Below are 24,968 nucleotides of genomic sequence, written 5' to 3'. Positions count from 1 at the left end.
ATCCTCTCAATCTAATTACTGTAAACAATGTATTCCAATATATATAAATGTGAGTTTACATTTCTCGGTTGATAAGGAAACAAAATATAAGCACCAATGTTACTTTTTTTTTTCATCATCATCATCAGAAAAGATTCTGATGCTTTTGTTGTTGTTGTTGTTGTGTTGATGTTGGGTTGAAGTTCCCTCCTTGCTTGTGTTGTGTTGGTGTTTCCACTTTACTTGATTAGACTTTAGACTTTTTAATCAATCAGTTTGGGGATAGAACAGAAAAAGGATACAATTTGTGTGTTGCAATTGATTGTTGATTGTTGATTGTTGGCTGATTGTTTGTTGGTGTCTGTTAACATATCAACAAATTAAAAAGAAAGAGTTGAAATATCTGGTTAACGTGATTAGTTAATTAGTTATTTAATTGTTATTCTGTTTCTTTCTCTCTCTCTCTCTCTCTTTCATTGTGATTGTTTTGGTTAGTTAATTGTTAAGGATTTCTCTGTTTTCTTAGTGTCATATTACTCCTCGTCTCCCCGAAGGAAGATTTATCTTTTGTTTACCTTAATTTTTTCCCTCTGATAATTATGATGATCATCATCATCTTCAGTCATCATCTTTGTTTCAATCATCTTCATCATTTTACAACGAGCAATGATTGAACTTTTTGTTTCTGTTTTCCAAGCCTTTCATTTAATTGTAATCAGTTTTGCTTTTCATTGTTAATTTGTTGATTTCAATTTGTTGATTAAATTAACGTTTTTGTAACCTTTAATTGTAATCGAACATCATTTTGATTACATTTTCTGTTTGTAAACAAACAAAAACAAAAGGCCAACATGTGATTGATTTGTAATCGATTCTCTGTTCAATTTACAATTCGATTTACAGTTCTAATGATTATATAATTCCAGGTTCAAGTTTGCGGATTATACAATATCGATATCGACAAATTCTGACCCATTGGTTATCATTATCATCATTAACTTTCAAGATGCGAATGGGCCATTGTTGCGGTTTCCCAATTTTCCAATTTAATGTCTCAATGAGTGGCTACGATTTCCGTAAAATTGATGGTTTGATCTTGTCGCTTGAAAAATGATCTTTTCAGATGAGCTCGAACCTAATTAGATAATAATGAGAATCGATGCAAACAATTGATTAGATTAATAATTGATGATTATTGTTGGGCAATAATAGTTAGTGATATTTGTTATAATCTTGCAAGATGAAAATAAATCAATGTTATTCAATTTTGAGTCAAGGTCACAATCAGCTGATTATTATAAACATTAACTTTGGTCAGTTTGTTTCCATTAAATGGTCATCCAATTGTTAAACTTTTAGCATTATTTACAGTTGATCTCAATGAATACGATCATTAAGAAATCGTCATTAAGGTTTTTACTGTTACAAAGTTAATGGTCCAACAATTGAGTCGATTAAATTTGAAACCATCAAATTCAATTGTAACGTTAAATTGTCAATGATTAAGATAAGATAACTATGAGGATATTGATTGAGATTAAGATCATAATCTGAAATGAACAATCAAATTTTCATCAATGAACTTTTCAATATCTTTACAAAGTTTCAGAGTAATGATAGTTATCATGATAATATATGGGAATGATTAAGTTAATCATCTGAACAATAATCAGTAAATTAGGCTCTGATCGTTATTGGAAATCAGTTGATTATCAACAAAAAAAGTATATTGATTGTTAATCAATTGAAAATCATATTATCAGATTCAAATAAAGAACCAAAAAAATACATAAGTTTTTCACTCCAATAATCAATATTCAATCAACAGTCAATTGATTTATCAATTACAATTTAATTACCTGGGACTATTGAATATCAACAATTAAGAAATTGTAATTGAAAGTAAAATATAAAAGATTCAAATTAAAGCTAATATCATAATATATTAATATCGTGACAATCAATTAACAATTGAAAATTAATGTTGTTTGTTTTAATATATAAACACCATTGTAATCAATACAATTAGGACTTAATTAACATATCAGTTGATCAATAATAACAATTAAACTAGATAAATTAACCAAAGGTACTAATCAAGATTATAATTATATGTTTTCAGGATCTAAATGACAATTGTTACTCTAATCAAATTATCACCTTGATTTTAATCATTTGCAATTAGAAAACAAAAAAGTATCTCACACACAGGGAAAATTATTGAAGATTGTTAATTGATTAATTGTTAGAATCAATTTAATTGTAATGACGACATAATTTTTCATCATATCATCAAGTTGAGTATTATAATTGTTACAACAGTTAACAGTTTAAGCTAATTGTTGGGGCGTTTCATTGATCACACGGGCATTTGGTGTTTATTGTTGATCAAGTTGGAGTTTGATTGAATTGAAAAAAATTAACTAACAATTAACTAATTTAGTTCCAAGTATAAGATGATTATATATAGGGTTAACATTTGAATTAACTGTCAATGATTAGTTTAATTAAATTATGTAACTTTTATGCTACAATAAAAAAAGGATTAAAACTTTTTCATGTTGATTAGTTTAACAATTGTAATTAATAAATTGTTTTCATCATTTTCAAGTTGCTTGGTGACAATTAATTTTTAAGGTAATTAATTACCAGGGATTATTAATTGTCAAACTCCAAAAATGGTTTTGATTAACTAAAGGATGATGATTAGTCCTAAGCTAATGATAGTTAGTAAATTTAATTAGTAATCCATTTTATTAATTAATTGACAAGGAAGTGACAATTTGATTCAAATTGATTAGAGAGTTAATTGAATTGAAACAAATGATTAAACCTAAATCGTGTAATTTAATATTAACCTTTGCAAATAATTGATTTTCTGATACTTTTGCCCAATAAATTGGATCAATTAATTGTCGCTAATTGTCAAACTTACTTCGTTATTTAGGAAACAGTAAAGTATTGAGACAATTGTTCCCTGTAATCCATCCAGTGTAATTGAAGCATAATGATATGATTCTGATAACCAGCAAACACTATGAAACAATTAAGAAAAAAAAGAAAATTAAATCACAATTAGTTCAACAATCAGCGTGCAAAAAGTTGCAATTGTTGTCGAAATACATTAAAAAAGTTCAGAGTTTCTAATCATTTCGATTGAATTTAAAAGTTATATTGAAACATATTTATAAGTTTCTTTGATTTAATTATTGTTCTGAGATAAAATGATTAGTTAATCATTTTCTTTTCTTATTCTAAACAATTAAAGTCGCAAATAGGTAATTGTTAATTGAAGAGGAGGCGGAAACGGTTCTTATTAATTGAAAGTTAATGATGATGAAAAGTAATTAAAGTAATGCCATCTATAGATTGTAAATGGTTTTAACTAATTAACTGATTTGCTTATCGGATTAACAGGATGAGATTAGATTAACATGATTATCTTACCTGGTATCTGGACGATAAACAATGAATAGATAGTGAAGTCCATAGAGCGGTAAAAGTAAACTTGCCGCTCGCAGGGAAACTAGAAAACTGGCCCTGGTGATCGGAGCCTTTTCGGGAGAGGTGGGAACTCTTAATAGATTCCGACGGATCTGGTGGGGCGAAGGTGTCGAAGTGGACGAAGCGGGTGTCGCTGCGGCTTTGGCACATATTTCTCGTAAAACCGAGATGAGGAAGATGAAGTTTATCTGTAAATTTGGACGAACAAAAATTAATTAAAATTCTCTACGAATACTGATCAACATCACACAATTAAAATATACGAAAGTTCATAGTCTCCTAATTAGATTGTTAGCTAATTGAGTGGCATTTTTTTCCCTACAAAAAAAATGGACCAATTAAATTCCTATTCTGATTCAATTGGTTTACTCAGAAATACATGATAACCATGAAAGTTTATTACTACAAATTTGACCAACGAAACATTTCAAGCTAAAGGTCATTCATTAAGGTGATAATCATGTTAATTAAATAATTAATGGTTAGTAGTTGGATTGGAAATATATGTTTACCTGGAAACGGAACATGAAAATTGGTTGAAAAAAGGAAATTAGTTGAATTAATCATCAACTGATTATCTGAACATCATTGTCTAAATCAAATTACGAGAGAAAAGGTGAATTCATTGGTGATGATTGATTAATTAAAACAGAATTAACCATGTTAATCAGTAGAATAATAATTTAATTAGGTCAATTTTTAATTATTATTATTCGTTGATTGGGAAAATCTATTTGAAAGATAAGTTAATTGCTATTGCTTGATTGTTGATCTTGACCAAGTGATTCAAATGATTATATCAAATTCAGTTGAGAGGAAAAAAATATTGATAGAGTTAAATCAGATTAATTAATCACAATTGACGTAATGATTGATGAAGATTAAGATTAATAAAGTAAAAAGGATAACAATTAATCTTTATCAGAATTAATGTTTATATCTGATTGACATCTAAACAAATCATTCTAACGATTACAAGTAATTAATTAACTAAAGTGAACAAAGTATAAGAAAAAATTGATTATCGAAATTAGTTAACACTTATTGTCAGATTATTGGAAATGATTTTCACCATAAATAATTCAAGGTTAAAATCTCAGAATGAGATCAGAACTTTTGTTTTCCTCTTGATCGGAAGACAAAAACTTTGAGATTCCATGAATTGTAAGAAATGGAATCTGATTGTAAAATTGATTATCATTGATATCGAGATGATTAAATGATCTTAATTGTCAAGAAGATGATGATTAAAGCTCAATCATATCAGCTGAAATAATCATCGAAAGCTTTTAGTGTCAAGAGGAGAGTAAAGTGGGAGGAGGGAGATTTGGGAGTGATAATCAGAAGAAGATCATTAATCATCATCATCATCATCATCATCATATTGATGATAAATATCGCAATGGATGAAACAAAACAAAAAGAAATCATCATCATCTCTTTTGTCATAATCTCTTATCCTTTTAATGACAATTAAGACAAAAGAGAAATCAAATTTTCAGATTAAGATCAACTTGTAATCATTATCATGAAAAGAATCACTAGTCGGAAGTAATTAACTTAAACAATATGAACTTATAATGAAACTACTAGAGTCTCTCATCATCAAGATGATTATCATCATGAAAGAATGCTCATTAACAAGAGGATAGATAATGGAAAAAATCATCGTTCTAGTAGATACAGGGAACAGGGAAATTCATCAGATGATATTGAGCAAAAGTTCAAAATAATTCTGAGTATAACTGTAATTGAAACTCAAGATAAATCTAATAAAATTAGTGGACATAAAGTGGACAATTTTCTGGACCCAGAACTTTCATTCCAACACCTACTCATCGACTCTTTTTCATTTCTTTGTGTATTGATGATAAAACAGGAACAAGATATTGAATTGATGGAGAAATATAGTAAGAGAGAGAGAGAGAGAGAGGAAAAAAGTAAAGGATGATGATGAAAAGGATGACAAAAGCAGAGTAATAAAAGTTAAATGAGGAAAAAAGAAGATAAAAAACTTTTTTAATAGTTGGTCAACATTTCTATGTCCAGTATTATTATTTTACTCTTGTTTTCATTGGTCATCAATCAGATGATATCGAAAATGATAAACAATCAGAGAAAGAGAGAGAGAGAGAGATGAAGGAGAAAATAAAGGTAAGATGATAAAAAAATAAGTTCTAACAACAATCTAATTAACTGAGGATCGTACAAAATGATCAAGTTTCATGAACTAATTTCGATGGTGAGAAAATAGTGACCAGAGGAGAGATAAAAACAGAATTTAGATGATTAAATTAGATTTTGGAAGGACAGAGACAACAAAATACTGACCACAAGAATTGACAAGTTTGGAGCATTGATGATCCACTCTTGCCATGCACTGGGAGACGGAAGAAGCCAACAGATATCACCTTGAACGGACAATTGATTATCGGGAATATTGATCACATTTCCAGATGAATCACGACTTGACCCTTGAGACCCTGAAGAGTAACTAGAAATGGATCGGACAATAATATAAGAGGTATTGGTCAACAGGGGGACACCATAGGCCAAACTGATTAAACTTTTCATGTGTGGAGTGGCAAATACTCGGGCCATTAATTGATGAAGGTAAAAGGCCTCATTGAACATCCAAAAATAAGTTGTCGATCTAAAATATTTGACCAACACGGAAAGGAATAGACAGTAAATTGTCCCAAGACGAAACTGACCAGTCTTTATTTTAGATGATGATGAGATCGAAATTATTGATGATTTTTGTGCACTTGATGATATATTTTTCGAATCAATTTCATTTGAATCATAAATTGTCTCCGTTGATCCATTGATCATATTGAGAATTAGTAATGACATAAGAATTGAATATGACAACAGGGAAATCAATAGATGGACATGAATTTTAACTCGATTGGTTTGAGACAATTGTCTGTGGAAAAAATTAATAAACAATCAACTATTAGCGAGAATTATAATGTAAACAATTAATTAGAGTGTTGAAGAAAGTAAATCATCCGAGATTCTATCAAATTCAATTGAATCGATTGTGAGTTATGATAATCAATGGATCAACTTTTCTTCCTCTTAAATTGTAATCGAAATGCAAAGTTAATTGTCATCTTAATTGATGCCAAGTTAGTTAATTGTTGGTGAGTAATAAACAATTTATGCTATTGTGTTTTTTTTTCTGCAAGATAACAATCAGTTAATTATCACAAGAAAATCAGTGAATGATAACAATTGATTTGTGATAATTGTCAAAGAAAATTTTTCGATACCAGTTAAATGATAATAGGAAATGTTCAGTAAACAAATGACCTAAACCAGACTAATACGATAATTGTCAACAATTAACGTCACAAACAAATCTAATTTAAGGTTGACTGATTTTCGGGATTGATTATGATACCAAAATAGAGGAAACAATTGAAAATAACATTTTCTTTATCCATATTGTGTATGCATTCAGCTTATTCATGAACATCATGACGATGTTCATGACGTTTAAATATCAACATCAATCAACATTTCAATGAAATTAAGATGAAAAGAAAACACTTCTCAAAGAGTTACAACAATTAACATCTTAATCGTTGTTATTACAATCCAGTTAATAAGGGATAATATAAATTCATTGGGAAATTAATTGTGAAAGGAAAACATTTCCAACTCAAAGGATAACAATTTAGGTTAATCATTTGATAATTTTCAACGACGTAAAAATGATCAACAATTAACGATCCAATAAATTGTGTACAATCACTTAGACTGATTGTCAAACTGAACAGATAGACATGCGATGGTGACTATTTGATTATTTGATTAAGGGTAGATGATTAAAAAGAGATAATCAATTGATATGTTGCATGATGATTAAATAATCAATCGGCTAAAAGATTATCAAATTGTATAAAACAATAGACTGATATCACCTTAATGGTCAGTTAATGGTCAAATCTTCCAGGATACATCATACACTTTATTAAGTGAGCAAGAAAAATAAAAGTTTATATTTTAGATTGTGCTGAGATTTAATTGATTTGTGATCTTCAAGTTAATTGTTGTGAATATAAAGTTTGAAAAATGATACGAGTCTCAATTATTGTGGTCAATTTGTTGATCATATTTTTCATATTGACCTGGCCAAATGAAGTTAAATGCCGTGATACCAAAAATCGTAATCAACGTAATTCAGCCAATGAATATATTAACACTTTGAGAGGAAGTTGCCAACAATATGGTCATTCTTGTCTCGGTGGTCACGGGAAAAGGTCATTTAGACCAATACTCAATTCGCTAGGATCACCATCAGCATCATCATCGGAATCATTATATGATCCAAGATCGGAAGACCAGTCCAAACAACAGCAATCATATCAATCGCCAATCGTTTCATCACCAGATCGTGATTATTATTCATTTCTCAATAACGGACCATATGGATCGAGCCGCTTTCGATACCATTACTTAGCCCCTACGATGAAAGCTCATCACAATGGATATTTCCGTTTCATCCTCATCCTCATCCTCTTCCTCCTCTTCCGGACAAGATTCAAATCCATCCTCATCCTCATCATGATTATAACAATAAAACTTTCAATTCTGATAATCAATTGATATAACTCACCACTTTCAATTGTAAGAGTTTGATAATCAGACTGGAATATAATTCCTAAGTAAAAGTGTTAACTAACAATTAACTTAGACTCAATAATAATAATAGAATAATCAATAAAATCTTGAAAGAAATGAAAGTTTTACTTTTATTCCACAATTTAATCAAACACAATTAACATTCCCAATAACAGAAAAAATTAATTAACAACAAAGTAACACTAATAATGTACATTTATAGCTAATGAATTATGTTCACTAACATTATTTATAAATTATTATCATTTCGCTAATGATTATCTAAAGTTATGAGAACCTGATGGTCAGTGAAATGACCAATGTTTATGGAAAAATTTTCCACCTAAGAATAATATTAAAATATCATCAAGAATATTGAATAACTATTATCGTGGGAGTAGCATCATCCATAGACGGTGGCAAGGAGGATGAGGGGATGGATATAAATATCACTCCAACGATAATGTCATAAATAATTTCAAAATTCATTTCATATTCATAATTCAAATGCTCAGCCACCTAACCCACATCATTATAATCAAATTAATGATAACAATCAACCTGAATTTACATTTTTAACAATTTTAATTGTCATCTCATATTTCAATTTGCAAATTGTTGTCTCAACACACACAAATTGCAGACAATACAATTTAGGATAATTATGATAATCACATCATCAACAATATTAGTACAATAATAAGTTGATTGTAATTATATTTACTTTTGCTTCTCCCTGATTATCAGAATCAGAATCTAACTTGATACTGTTTTCATTGAGATTTCATGATAAACTCAAATTCATATAATGATTTTTTTGCACGAAAATTGAATAAATTTAAAAAAAATCGATTATTCTGATGACCAAGAGATGGAAATGAAAGATGATTTTTATACTCATGTAACTGATTAACCACTGATTAAACTACCATGTTGATAATAATAGCACCTTAACCTCCCTGATAAATAAAAACCCACCGTCTAGAAATGTCTTTGAAATTGAATCACCACAGGAGACCTGATAGTAAGCAACAAGAAGGTAAAAAAATCAAACAGAAATGAACTTTTTACCAAACGAAACAATTTATTGATTAGCTTAATCCACAAGAATATAAGATTGATCAAGTTGATTACTGTTGAAAAAGTTCACCAAAGTTCAATGAAACAGTCAAACTATAGCATACTAATAATTGCAACAATCAGCTTAATCATATCACCTTTGAATTCATGATTTTATTCAAGGTTAAGATTAATTTCAAGGTTTTCCTAATATTATTGTTAATGATTCTTGTAATATAATGACCATTGGTCAATAGTATTAGATAGATGGTAATTAGCTGATGAATTGTAGATCAAGTTCTTGATGGAGGAAAGTAAACTTTTCCCTTGATAGTGAATACAAAGATGATGAGAATAACCTTAATCATGATCGAGGTTTAAATTAAAAAGGATAAAGTTTCAGTGAGAAAGTTACATGATATGAGTTTCAATTGATATGAAAAAAAGACTATCATGAAAAAGCCATGAAAGCAACTATTCAGTCCAATATATCAAGTAAAACATCAACAGTGGGATGATATGAAACTATTATTAATAAATAGATTCACTTTGATGCTTTTACACAGAATTAGATATCATGAAAACAAAAATCATTCATTTTGAATGAGTTCAGATTCAGATGGTTATATTAATAAATTCATGGTGAATTTTTTTCATTTCAAACAATCAGCTGATTGACTGTCAATGATTTGAAAAGTTTACTTTCCATTTAAAAAACTATTTGTTTGTGAATAGACAAAGTCATCAACACTACAAATTGAACAAAGTTCAGCTCAACAAAAGGATTGATAAAGTCATCATGATATTTCATGATTGGAATATTTTTCTTATGAAAAAAAAATAATGTCATCAATTCATTTTTTTCTCTCTATCATCAAGGAAGATGATGAAACCTCTTCATGAAAAGCAAGAGAAAAAAAACTCATAATCTTCCCACATGAAGAGGAGGAAAAAAAACAGAATAATATTAAGCTCAGAATTCTGAGTTCTGGAAACAATGTAACTTATCAATAATAATATCTCATCATCATTATTACATGAAGGCTTTTTTTTCAACTTTATGATGAGATAATAAAAGATCACCATGATTATAATAGTAGAAACTGATTACAATATAATAACTTGATTATCCATCAATCCAAATGTAACTCCTCATCTCAATGATTCCTGAATCGATTCATGAACAATATAAAATAGTTAATCGTGAATCAGTAATGACAATTGTATATGAAAATGTTTGTTTTTTTTCTGGTTCACCATCTCAATTAAGTTCGTGATCATCATGAAGATACCATTGAAACATTATTATTAAACTTGCAATTCTCATCAAGTGTTATCATTACCATGTAAGATGATCATGTTTGTATCAAGAGTTATCATTATGAAAGATTGAGAGTCAAGAGATTGAAAAATATCAACATGTTTATCTAGATCAGTTATGCATATGAATGCTTACAACATGATCAAGTTCATAAACAGAATCATCTTTCCCCTGAGCCATAGTCTTGAGTATTCATGATATTCATGATATTTGCTTTGTCATTTACAACCTTTGAGCCTTTCAAGTGTAAACCTTGAATCTTGATGGAGTCAGATCAATGAATAAGTATAATAATTAACCTGAAAATCACAGTGGAAAAAAAGTTCATTCAATCAACTATTCAGAAGAGATAATGATTAATTTAATGGATGCAAATTTTTCCAAGTTTCATATGTAAACACATTCAAAAAGGAGTAAGAGTGATGACCATCAATTGACCATCAGTTTTGTTTGAAAATTATCCTACTAAATGTTGACCTAATTAACTTTAGTGATCAGTTTAATGAATCATTACAATTCTACTCATTTATCTCAATATTTATAATAAGAAATGTTCCGATTTTCTCATCTGATAGAAATCGGAACGAAAATTTTAGAACTTCAACTGAAAAACAAAACGAATTCAGAACTTTTTTCAATGATCTTCTAATATCTGGTTGTATGATAATAGTTGAACATTTATTGATTTTTCCACTTTTAAGTTAATAATTCATCTTTTTCCAACAATTAAATTATTAATTCATGGAAGCTTATTGATGAGAAATTGTTATTAATCTCACATCACGTATTTTATTTATCTCAAAAATATCTTATTATCTGGATGGTTAATAAAATAATGATATTATTTTTAACTGAGATAATCTGATCAAAATCATCGATTCCCAAGTGAGATTAATTGTATAACGAAAAGTTGATTATGATGATGACGATGAGAAAGTAATTGAAAATCAACCAAGAAACATAGGCAGAGAGAGAGAGAGAGAGAGAGAGAGAGAGAGTAGTTGCTTGTGAAAGAAGAAAAAAATATCACCATGATAACTTCTGAATCGCATATTCTCAGGCCATGAAATTGATAGATTTTGACATTCAATCTACTCAGAACTTTTTTTTCTCTACTTCGATCTCTTTTCATATGTTGATGGTGCTATACTCTGAATGTTGACATGTTATCTTGAAGTCTTTTGTTGTTGGTGTTGAATTAGAAAGGAGAAAATATCAAAAGATCCTATTGATGCAACACAATTGAAAAGGGAAAGTTTATCATCTTCTTCATGATGATCGTTATCATCATCATGAAAGAAAGAAAAGAAAAGATGAAAATTATTAAGATAGAGCTGGAAAAAAGGATGAGAAATCAGTCACATTATCAATCTTAATATTAGATTAAATTGTAATATTGAATTGAGAAAAACAATTGTTGAAAAGAAAACGATTGCTATTGAATTATCCAAGGATATGGGAGGATGATGAAGATAAAGATGAGAAGGATGATGAGGAGGGTGGTAGAATTGTCCACCTCCTCTTTACCATATTCGCATCATTATAATGTGTGGAAAGAGTGAATTTCAGATGCATCAATCATAGAAAATCATCAGAAAATACTCATTTTTCATCAGAATATTTATAACAGAAATCAAAGTTTGGGTGGAATCGAGTTCTGAATATCATGAATTCTATCATGCTACCATAGTTATTGAACAGAGGAGAAAAACTATTCTTAAATGGTTCTCACATAATGGAATCATGGAAACATAAACTTCCAATATTAATACCGAAATTTCTGTCATCTTGAGTGATTTTCATGATAAAAGAAAAAGTTGTGAAAACAAAGGCAGAAATCCAATTGATTATTCTAATGACCATGGTGATTGTTGATTCATTCAGCTGATTAGTTGAGAAAAAGTTAATTTCATCAAATTATGAATATCATTAGAAAGCAACAGGTAATAGGATTGGTGAAATCATGTTACTCATGCACTAATATTCATATTGTTCATATTGTTCAAGAATATTATCTTATCATTCCCATAACTCAGAAAAGTTCCAATTCTCCTTAAGGAGCTTTTTTTGTAACTACAAAATTGATAGAAATATTTATTACCTTAGAGATAATTATGAGAATTTTTTCATCAATGATTCTTAACCTAATATCTAAAAGAAGATAAAAAAGTTCTTAACACAGAATCTCAAAGGAAATTGTGTATTAATCTAAACTAGCGAGTTGAACCTTAACCTTAGTCCTTATAAACCTTTAGAGGTCAAAAGTTTTTGACCTCAATTTTTTGTCGATTCATGAGCTAAATATAATTTCGATTAAATTCATCAAATGGTTTAATTATTTGATAAGAAAACAACTTACCGATAATATAAGAAAATAGAAAGAGCGGGAATTATAAACGCAACTGAAGTTAAATGAGTAAAAATTAGGTAACGATTTCGTCTTAAAAAAATCTAAAAGAGAGAAAGAGATAGAGAATGAGTTAATTAACAATTAAATTCAATTAAAAATCATTGATTGTAAATAGTTATTCAGGTTTAAAGTGATACATGATTAGGAAAAGTTCAAAGGCGACAGAAAGTGAGGATGAAATAACAGATTAACTGAATTCTTGTTCTCATGAAGATTAACAAAATTAATCAACTGTTTTCGATATTTTGAATTTTGAATTAGGCTCAAGGCTAAAAAAAAGAAGGCAAAGTGAAATGAATAAAAAATAACATTCTCTTCAACTATCAAGTTCATGGGATTCAGTTTCAATCTCGTAAAATTCAAATTATATCACATCATGGATTCATACTCGAAATTTAAATATCCAAATCACATGGAAAGGTTTACTCATTTTCTACCCTGGAAGCTCAGCTTATCTCATATGTAAATAAAATGATTACAAGTAACAAGTTGGAGAAAATAACGAAAAGAAAAACATTCATTATTGTTCTGATTTCTATTTAATCTTAATTCATTACTTGTGAACACAGACCCATAGAGACAACGCTTGAATCTTAATTGTTGAAGTTTTCAGCATTAATCATGGAAGATGATTAAACGGGTAATGATTCATTATACAGGGAGATCTGAAATAAAATTCAATTTTCATTGAGCTAAACTTGAAAACTCATTGACTAAGTTGAATTGACATTAAGTTAATCAAATTGTTTATCATCTCCTAAGGATAAACGATTCAAATTTCAAATAAAGTTAATTTCGTCAACATTTACATAGACAAAAATTCAATCAAGACAATTTTTCCAATTACATGGTTAAACTTAATTTCATAGACTAATTAAAACTCTCAATGTAATAGATATTGAAAATGATTCCACTAATGAGTCAATCAGAAGTTCATGAGTAAATTGGTAAAGATAATGAATAGATTCACTAATAATATAAACAGGTGAAAGGTCAGTTGATTAAAGAAGAATCAACATCGAGGAAATAGACTGAGAAGGTAAAGTGACCAATATCATGGATACAATTCTTTCTCTCTCATTTTCTCCCTTTCTCAATCTTTTCCAGTACTTTGAAGTCCATCCAAAAATCACAATTTACCAATAATAAACAATAGTAGTAATTGTGAAACATTACATATCATGTATTGCGAAAGTGTCACCAAAATCTAGTGAGTATATTGATCTGATTTATATTTCACTGAATCTTTTTTTGTCTCTACACAATTAATTGTGACTCTGGATTGTCAAGAGTTTCCTGCTCTCTTTTTTATCACCATGATGCTAACATCTCATGTATTTTACTTTATCGTGTTACTCTGACATCTCTACACCTCCCTTTCCAAAAATCCTCTCTCTCTCTCACTGACCCTATTCACAACTATTGTTATTGATGGTATCTGATACTATCCTTGAGTATAATAATCATAATACCAATTGACTTATGGATTATTATTACTGAAGGAAGAGACTGAATCAAAAGTTATCAAGATTATCATGATAATCATGTTCCTTAAATATATATTATGTTGAAGATACCAATTGATGACCATAGGAAGTTAACTGGACATCACAATTGTTTATCAATATAAAACTAATAACAATAACGATCATATTAATAATAATGATCATGTTGATAATAACAAATCAATTGTATCAACAATGTGTCCCTTAAGTGTTAATCATTTAAGATTTAATAATAATCATCATCAATTGATAACTTTTCAATTGTAAGGTTAATATACAATAAAATCATTAATATTAATAAAGGTAATCAGTTGATTTGCTTTTGTATCAAAATCAATAATAGAAAAACAAATAAACATTAATAATAACAATAAAAAAGCAAGCAAATAGTTCTGATACAATTTAGATAAATATGATTATCACCATAACCATAATCATAACACATAATAAATGTTTCTCGCCGAAAAGATAATCACTACAATTAAATTAATCGTAAGTGACAAAAAAATAGGTGTAAATAGGTAATTAAAAGATATTTAAATTAGTTGATTATTGAAACAACTTACGCTTATGAGAAAAAAAATCACAAAACGATTAACGGAAAGAAACTAATCAAAATTGATGATTTATCAAAAAATCCAACAATTCTAACATGAATTTGAGTGATTCCTTCAATTAGAACTTTTTTTCTGATACTTTTATGAGTAATGAGCAAAATCTCATGAGATTTATACACGAAAATTATTCACTTGAGTGGACATAAGTTCACTATCATGATTTTGGAATCGTCATCATGATTAATAGCTTTTTTCTCAATAAGAAAAATATACTTAAAAAGTTTAAATGAATCGATTCAACAATCAAAAGTTCATTGAATCGTAATCATTTAACACTGAATACTCGCTATCAGATTGTAAGAATACAAAATAATCACAATTAGTTAAATCAAGCGAGTTACAGTTAACAGAATAGATGATAAAATCTGAGAGATTTATAAAATATCATGAAGTACAATTTTCTTATGAACAATCCCAATTGAAACTTATTAATATTATTCTTCAATCAAAATGCAAAATTCAATCAAGCAAATTGTTGATATTCTGATTATTATTAAGGTTGTGTATTTGAAACTGTGTTAAAACAATACATTTATATATGTGATTACGAATTCAATGTTCGAGTATCAAGTCAGCATCTTATTGATTTCGATTCTGTTTCCTTCGCTTTCCATGATGATATTTTCACTCAGATTCTGATGGTTCATGTTTTATCAAATTCACGATGTTACTCTTATGGGTTTTCATCCTGTTCTGCTGACAGTTAGACTTTGATTTGGAGACGTTGTTGAGAATAGAAAGTGAGAGATCTTATCGAGGTAATATAATAAATCACATAAATCATATCAAGAGATAAGATGGAGAAATAAATTTACAGAATAATAAATGATTGATATACACAAACGTAAATATATCTTATAACTGTGGAAAATAATACAAAGGCAACTCTATCCTTTATCCTCGAAACTTTGTACTTCTTTTATTTTCGAGAAAAAAAAATGTCTTGACCTCTCAGATAAAATCGCCATGTAACTATCCATGTAATTCACTTGAAAACTTTGTTTTCATGGCAAAACCCCAAGAAAATAAGTAATACTATTAATATGATGTAGATTAAAAGAAGAAAAAAAAAGGATTCATGTTAAGTATACATCGAATTGAGTTGCCAATAAAAGAGTTGAAAGGATAATGATGATGATGAGTGAAAATTTTTCAAGTTCTAATGAGATGTTACATGGAAACAGTAACAATCTCATTGGAAACATGGGTTAGAATGTTGTAAAGGTTTTTCGTCAACCTCAGCAGGAAAACCATTGAGTTTTCATATTAGTAACTGTTAATAGAAATACGAATTTCTTTTCCTGGTGAAAAGTTTAAGAAAAGAGAGAAGAAGATAAATTTCAATCATAGATTCAACGATAAATTGTTATCGATGCTGAAAGCTCACATCAATAATATACTAGTTAAAGTGTTTTCTCACTAAATCATCAATTGACAGTTGATAACAAACATTTCATCAGCACAATCCTAGGAAATCTTCATGGATAAACATAATTTCAAATAGTAACTTTTTTGGCTCTTTAGGATTAGTTACATGTCCAGAAATCAGCTCTTCATGATTAGTAAGAAAATTTGAAGATTAACTTTGCACCGAGAGTTAATTTATCAACTTGTCTTCTCATTTTCTCTTCCTTCTTCATATTCTGTCAGTTATTGTCAATTTTTTCTCTCTTATACTAATTTCCAATCTATTCTTCAAGTTTATTCAGCTTACATGTCAATGTTATCTCAATGAACTTTTTTTTTATCCTCTTCCGAATATTTCTCAATGCAAACCAATAAATAATATGATATTTCATTATTTGAACATTAAGCTATCATTATTTTATCATATTCTTTCTTTACTCGATCTTTTTCTCTTCATGAAAATCTTGCGAACATTTTCTTCCCTCTATTTCTCTCTTCATTCTATATTATCACTCTTTCAATTACATGGTTATGATTATCGTTTTCAAATGAATTATATTGAAATAATCCGATAAACTCGATAGATCAAACATGTGATACTCAGTGTTTAAGCTTAGTAATAAAAGTTAGTCGTTTATAATCATTATTGATAATTATTGTTATTCGGATGTAATAATAGGATACGGAAATGAATGTTATTTCACCATGGGTTGGATAGTGAATAGATTAATCTTCTACAATAAGATGAGAGAGAGAGAGAGAGAGAGATCCATGTAATAGTAATTTAAATATTGAATTTCTTCTTCCTCTCCTCAGAAAACATGATGGTTTTAATATGGGATAAAAAAGTGAAATGAAAAGTTTTCATTCTAAATTCAGAAAGTCAGGATTCTCAATGATTAATAATAGCCTTTCTTTGGTATTATTACTGTTATCTCGGTTTATCATGAAATAATAACATTTTAAATTTACTTTCTTCTTGCTTCTTCTTTCCATTATAACACACAAATAGGAAGAAAAGTTTTGAAAAAAAAAGTTGGAGTTTCAATTTTTCAGTTGTTTATATTTTTTTTGTTCAGGATGAAATAAAGAATCAGGAAGCTAGAGAATGAGGATGAGGATGGCAAATAATATCATCGTCATTGAAGACAAAAGATGCTTCTTTCTGCTTGAAAAATTGGTTAAGTTGAATGTGAGAATGATATTAGTTGAATTCCTAACGAATACCAAGAATATTTGATACATCAGTATCTACGTATAAGGCGAAGTGGGTTTCATGGTGGTGGAAAATCTGCCTCAGAGTGAAAAAACAGTGGAGAAATTTTTCTTTTTTTTCATATTACATCTTCATAATATCGGATATATAGAGTAGGAGTTAGAATCATGAACAATCTTGGTCCGATATACGAGCAGTGGTAAAAGAAATGAACAGAAATCAGTATGTAAGTCATAATACTAGCACTTTCACAAAGGAAGCTGAAGTTTCAAAGGTGAAATAGTTACAATAACAATTTGTAGCAATATACACAAAATGACCAGATAACAATTGGATGATGATAATTGACAATAGAAAACAAAGAAAATACTCAAAAGGAGAGAAAAATTCATCATCAGATAAATTCAGCATTGGATAAATGCCCTAAGGGAAATTTTATCCGTTTAGTATCACAATTGGTGACCTGGAAACGAGATTGAAAGAGGTAGATGATAGAAATAGACAAATTTATATATATAAATAACAATTGTCACATGGAACAATGTAAAGATAATAATCATGATAATCATCATTATGTTATCATGTAATATTCATTATCTCATCATCATCATGATCATCATTCTAATAACAATTTACTTTTTCTTAAGCAATTACAATTTCATGTTAACAACTAATAGCTATGTTATTTGGACGAGATTGTTTAGGATGAATTGACATTAACCTTAATTGTCAGTTAATCAATAGATTATATTTGAATATCAATCTCAGGATATTGATGGATTAGATTAATCATTAGATTTCATGGTAACACTTTGTTGATGTATTAACATGAATTTTAAGTAATGAAAGTTCATTGAGAGTGGATTAGTTCAAGTATCATGATAACTATGTAAAGTAGATTAAAATTTCATGGTTGATTATTTTTAGCAAATCAAAATATTACATATGATACAACTAAGACTTCCGTTGTTGGTTAATATTTATGACAACGTTCATCTAAATGGTGTAAATATTATCACATTGGGATAAGAATCAACTGATTAATCTTAATTGTCCATTTTTCACTTCTCCAGACTGAGAAGATTAATTGACAAATTAAACTATGGGTTATTCCGTAATTCGTTATTCTATGTAAATTAGTGTGTAAATTATAAAAAAAACATGTAAAGTCGAATCTCATTTACAATTTTACTTGAATGAAAAACTAAAGATTCATGAAGTCAGGAGATTCTCATGATGTATTTATGTTTTACTCTGAAATGATAATAATAATTAAGATGAAAAATTGAAACAAGACATGATAATGCTACAGTCTGAAGGTTAGTAAGCAATTAAGTTTAACAAGATGAGGGATATTTTAGTAAATGTAATAAACAGAAAATAATTAACACATTTAAATGTTAATTAAACTCTGGATTGCATGTTAAATAATATCAATCTGAAAATGGGCAAATTAAGTGAAATCCTTTAGTTTTACACACAAAGAAAGTCTCATTATAACAAAGCTCATAGATTCACATGTAATACTATCATATAATACATGAATATCAAATAATATAACCAAGTTTAAGAGTTTAATATAATTTAGTTTACTAGGAATGAGATGAGAACCAGACTTTAAAGACAATGAAGATGTGGAAACGGATGTAAGGTATTCACATCAATATGAGGTAAACTGTTGTTACCTACATGATTGAAGTTTTGATGAGAAAGAGAGTGAGCATGAGATGATGTAGTATATGAGGCTTGACAGACTAAGAGAGTTTTTCCAAAAAATGACAATATTCAAACAAGAATTTTTTTCTCATGGTCAATATTATTAATACATACACATTTTGGTCATCAAATGACCAGACCTTTTCTACCCACAGAACCTGGGATGGACAAAGTCAGTTAAGTATATGTATTTAGATGATTTAATAGTCTGACCAAGGAACAAGAATTGAAGGATATTCAATGGTCAATAGAAAAATAAAAGAGATAAGTAAATAGCTGATGAAAAGAGGATGGTGATGGTCAACCTTAAACTTTACAGATAATAAAAAATCATGTTTATCCATCAAAAAGACTATTACCTTTATCATGCAAAGTTCATGATATTGATAAATCATTCAATCAACTATTTCATTATTTTAAAGAAAACTTTTATGTGATATTCATCATATAGATTACTATTAATAGATAGCGCAATAGATTTCCTGATCTTGTGTCAACATCATCAACAAATTCTCAAAGTTTCAACATCAAAATTCATGGAAACGAAAAAAAAACTAATCTACTTTCAATTCCCTAATATTGGAAAAGGGAATTTTACTCAGAATAATCAAGATAATGTTCTAACATTATAATCATGAATCAACTTTTACAAGTTAATTTACAACAATAATGATTGAAAGAAATTAAATGAAAACTCAATTGATTGTGTCAGCGTATTGGAAACTAGTTAAGGATTATATTGTCATGTTTGTCAATGAAAGGACAATTAACTTAATTGTGAAAGATGATTAATATCGCAATTAGGAAATAACTTACGTCTTCTCTAGCACAATTGGTATAATTGCTCCATTCACCTTCACCCAATTTGAACCAACTTCCGGATGGACTGCAAGCCTTTGTTGCTGACCCTTTGACAGAACATGAGAAAAAAAAATAATAAATCAGAAAAGGAAGTGACCATAATAATAACAATATTGTAGGTCAATCAAATGGTCAATTTATAGATTAAATTATTAATATAATTACAATCGTTTAATGACAATTTTAGGATTTCAACAAGGCGAGGCAAAAATTCAGCTTGCGGAGAGAGAGAGAGAGAAAAGCAATTAACATGATTGATCTTAATTACTTGACCATAATTATTTTAATGACTAAATCATTAGATTATTTTGTGATTAGAATAAATAAAAAAGGTAAGTTTATTTACTCCATTCATACTCATCCTCCAGGGAATTCAATTCCTACTTCGTACATGTGAATCATCATAATCTTTTCCTCAGAACTTTTTTTTTATATTTTATCATTTCTGTTGGAAAATTTTTCGTAGCATCTTCATGTTATGAATATTTCATCATTAATAACTTTGAAAGTAACTTATTTTAATAATTTGCCTCAACCCATTTAAGACAATTTAGCTTGTAATCATTAGATTTGAAAATAATAGTTATCTTTGTGTAAATATTATCATTCTGAATAGACATCATGACAAGATTCAGTTAACCGAAAATTCAATTGAACCTCATAATTATTTAGCTGATTAACTTGTCACAAGATACATGTTATAATAATAGATTACATTTACCGCTGCTTAAGATAAACTGTAATGTTATTATTAATTTACTTATCATTAATTCAGTTATCATGATCAGATGATCAACCGATATCATGGAAAGATAATATTTATTCAATATCTTATGTTGCCTTTTCCTATCAACTGTCAATTTGATTTTCCGTTTGCTTTTTCATGAGATCATTTATATTTTTTTTATATTCTCAGTTAGTTCATTGACAGAATTATTATTATTATTATTATCATCATTTCTTATATGATCTTCATGGTATATTATTAACTTATTGGTTTCTTTGGGTTAGTGATACTAATAATAATAACAGCAATTTTCAATGATATGATCCAGTGTATCATAAATTACAATGTCTATCATTTATTTGATTTAAAACTAATCACTGAAAATGACATGGATATGGTTCCAATAATGATAGTAGTTCAGTTGAATGAGGATAATGTTAACGAAATGCTTTTCCTTACCTCGACAAGGTGGGGCCCAAACATCATTCCAATATATATGATCTGGACATTCAATTTCAACAACTGTCCCTGGGTCAGCGGGTTGAGGCCAACAAGACCAACCATCCCAGGTAACTGGACACGAATCTGATTTATTGGTACCATATTTAGATTGATTTTCCCATCTCTTGTCATATCTTAAATATTTAAGGCAACAATCAACTGCTTTACTGCAACAATCTTGCCATTTTTGATACATTGGTGGTGTCAGGAAGGTTGAACCAAGGTAAACCGTTTCATTGGACAAAACTGTCCGATTTTCAAGGTTATCATATAAAATCCCATGAGTAATATATCTGTAAAAATGAATAAATAATGGAGATAATTAATTTGCAAAATAAAATAGTGAAATAAAATATATAAAAGAAAAAACAAAAGAAAAACGATAATAAATCATCATGATTATCATGAGATTTACAAAGGAAAATCAACAAATTACAATAAAATGTTTGCAAGAAAATCTTGTAATATAGTGAAACTTTTTTTTTCCATAACCATAATTGTTAATAATCAACTCAACACAATATTCACATCAAATTTCAATACTAATTGTTTAGAGGATAATAATAATAAGGTGTACGACAGGTAAACCCTTGTTCATATTAAATCATAATAATGACTAGAATTATGTAAATAATTGAATGAAATATTAGACAGTGAAAATAAAACAGTTGCATGAAAATTATTTTCATGCTTAGTTTTATAAATAACCTGAGAATCCAACAGAACTTTAATTTTTTTTTCTGCTGAATTTCAGTTTTCATGATAAGTGTTACGGAGATAAATGTTGATTTTTGTCCATCAACTGTAGAAATGGCAAAACAAAATACTCTCGATCTCTATATATATATATATATGGATATAAGTTCATTTAGAATCACAAAATAGGATCAGATTTTTTTTTCTCTTCATTATCATGACTTGATAACTAATTCAGAGTCATGGTTAATATTGATTAATATTTGTTTTCTCTTTCTTGCTGAAATGCACATGATATTGAATATAAAAAGGTTAATATTAATGATGCATAGATATGTAGTAAAGTAATAATTCAATTAATATCGTAATTATTGATATTGGATAATAATAACGGTTAATTGTGATAAAAGATATTAATTACTATTTAGAGAATTGGTGTTTACGTATGGAAAACATTATGGTAATTAATATAATCATCAAGGTGTATAAGTGTGAGTTCAATCAGAATTAATCATAAACTAATAACAAAGTATAACAATTAATAAAATCACTTGGGATCTAGATTTAACCTGAGAATAGGAAAGATACTAATGTAAGGTTAAAATCAGATTCACATTGATTATTATCATCATTAATTGTTGATTAGTATTTAGTAAAGTTTAATTCCTTTAACATACTTGCAGACCAAATTGAAACTTGACCAGAAAGATTATAATGTTTAGTGTGTTACAATTTACTTTGATTATAAAAACAAAGCCTCGATTGGATTAATATTATCATGGTTATTATTATGATACTTGTTATTGGTAAATGTAACTACTATTACATTCAAGTTAAATCACTTTGGGATTAAATGAATTGAGACTGAAACTATTAACTAGGTTTCAATTCAATGAGTATCTCTTGAAGTAAATTTTTTTCAGTCAGAATTTTGTTACAAAGATAAAATTGTAATAATAATAATTACTGATCAATGGTCAATGGCATTAAGTCAATTAGGATTTTGGTTATTCTTCCTATGTTATTGTTGTATGTTGATCAGTTAAAACAAGTTAAAACTTTTAGTGGACAAGACAGACAATGATAATTGTTTACGATCAATAATAAAATCAACATAACCGTTAATCACTCAGAAAGAGATAATATTAACTGAATAATCTCAATTAGTAGACTAAGGGCAAAGAAAGAGAAGAAAAAAAATCAACAACAACAGGAAGTTAAATCCATTAAGAATACGGTTTTTCTTTTGCTTGTAGAGTTAATGATTTCTTCTAGATTGTTAATCATTAGAGTAAATGGTTAAACAATAGGATGAGCAATTAAAAGATTATGAAATAATCAATTAATTGTTGATATTGATAAGTGTGCTAAAGGGTTTTAGATGTTAGTAGATGAGGTAGTTTTAGGGTGGATTAGTTTGTTAATTAAGATTCTACGGTGAGTTATTATTTGAATATGAATATTGTGTGTATGTGATGTTTTGATTTAATTGTTGTAGATGATTGCGACTTACTGAAGTTTATTTTTAAAGGCCCAGGCTGGCATATAATTGTAACAACGAGCACAAGTATCTAATTTGTAAATATCCAAAGCTAAATATGAGCCAATTTCGGTTCGGCAGTAAATATTATCGTTAGTTATTTCTGAGTTAACAGAAACAACTTGGATCTGTAGAAAAAAGTAAAATAAAATAACGAAAATTTAGAAAAATAAGCAACGAATAGAAAAGGAAATAATAATTTGTAGAAAATGATGATATTTTTGGAATAGAATTTCTTTTTTCTTCTCTTTTGGCCATTTTTTTTCTCTCATCTTCCATTTTTTCGTTTAATGACAAATGAGGTGAGACAAAAAGGTGGGAAGATTCTGACTTGGTGGCGAGTCAAATGTGAGACACAAAGAGACAGAGATGAAGAAACAAGTCTAGAGATTTTGATTGACTTTCATTTAATGGAGAAAAAGAGAAAAGCAACTTACCGGAAGCAAAGGTAAAATTATGGCTGTTAAAATGGCGGTTAGTTGATTATCCAATCTAAATGGAGCCATAATAAGAAGGTTGAAAAAATAAATTCAATTCAATGATCAAAGATGGTGGAAGATGATGTAGACAATATGAAAATTGAAGTAAATAGGCCAATGAAGATATTGTTGTTTTAAAGATGGACAGAGATGATGGACAAAAAAAAATGGATAACCAATGATGGTTAAAGTTTCATAAATAGTTATGATGATGATGATGATGATGATGATGGTAACATGGTCAAGATTGATGAGCCTGAAAATGATGACACCATGATGATGACGATGATAATGGTGGTGATGATGATGAAGATATTACAATGATGGAAAATTGAATTGAAATAATAGATATGATGATGACCAAAGTAAAAGATGAAAAACTGATTGAAAGGTGATTGAAAGGTGATTAGGGTACATGACAAACAATTGATCACTGAAATGAATTTGTGTGTGTCTATGTGATAGTATAACAATGTAAAAACTAAATAGAAGCAATCAAATTAAGAATTAATTACTTTTGATAAGATTAAAAGATAAGATAAACTCAAGTATAACTTAATTACATGGTAACTCCAACAGCTCCAACGAACAGAATTCAAAATCATATCAATCAACAATTGTCACAGAAAAAAAAGAAACAATTAAAGCAAATAAAAAATCCAATAGATATTCACATTGATAAAACTTACAAACTGACAAATGAGTAACAATCAATTAAAAGATCAACAATTAACAAGGTAAAAGTAAATTGCAATCAAAGTAACAAAATAAAAAGATATTCACCTTATCAAAGTGAGA

General features: G+C 28.4%; 1 protein-coding gene across 1 annotated transcript; it reads right to left on the bottom strand.

The window, feature by feature from the left end:
- Window positions 1-670: 670 nt before the first annotated feature.
- Window positions 671-24,968, bottom strand: LOC128395787 (calcitonin gene-related peptide type 1 receptor-like). Its single transcript, XM_053356270.1, has 9 exons — window positions 24,129-24,968; window positions 23,665-23,819; window positions 21,414-21,748; window positions 20,183-20,274; window positions 12,855-12,946; window positions 5,815-6,412; window positions 3,427-3,671; window positions 2,915-3,014; window positions 671-1,114 (listed from the first exon to the last, which is right to left on the bottom strand). The coding sequence occupies exons 1-9, from the start codon at window positions 24,195-24,197 to the stop codon at window positions 1,034-1,036; spliced, it is 1,767 nt and encodes a 588-aa protein (XP_053212245.1). The 5' UTR covers window positions 24,198-24,968; the 3' UTR covers window positions 671-1,033.

The sequence above is a fragment of the Panonychus citri genome, unplaced genomic scaffold (genome assembly GCF_014898815.1).
Source record: "Panonychus citri isolate SS breed McGregor unplaced genomic scaffold, ASM1489881v1 Contig00141, whole genome shotgun sequence".
NCBI lineage: Eukaryota > Metazoa > Arthropoda > Arachnida > Trombidiformes > Tetranychidae > Panonychus > Panonychus citri.
Note: the sequence above shows the minus strand (reverse complement) of the source record. Positions and strands in the feature narration are given on the sequence as shown.

Coding starts and splice junctions, on each gene's coding strand:
- LOC128395787 (XM_053356270.1), bottom strand. CDS start 24,197: ATGGCTCCATTTAGATTGGATAATCAACTAACCGCCATTTTAACAGCC. Junction 20,275..21,413: donor TTGGGCCCCACCTTGTCGAG/GTAAGGAAAAGC, acceptor GTTCTGTCAAAG/GGTCAGCAACAAAGGCTTGC. Junction 3,015..3,426: donor GTTTATCGTCCAGATACCAG/GTAAGATAATCA, acceptor ATTGTTTCATAG/TGTTTGCTGGTTATCAGAAT.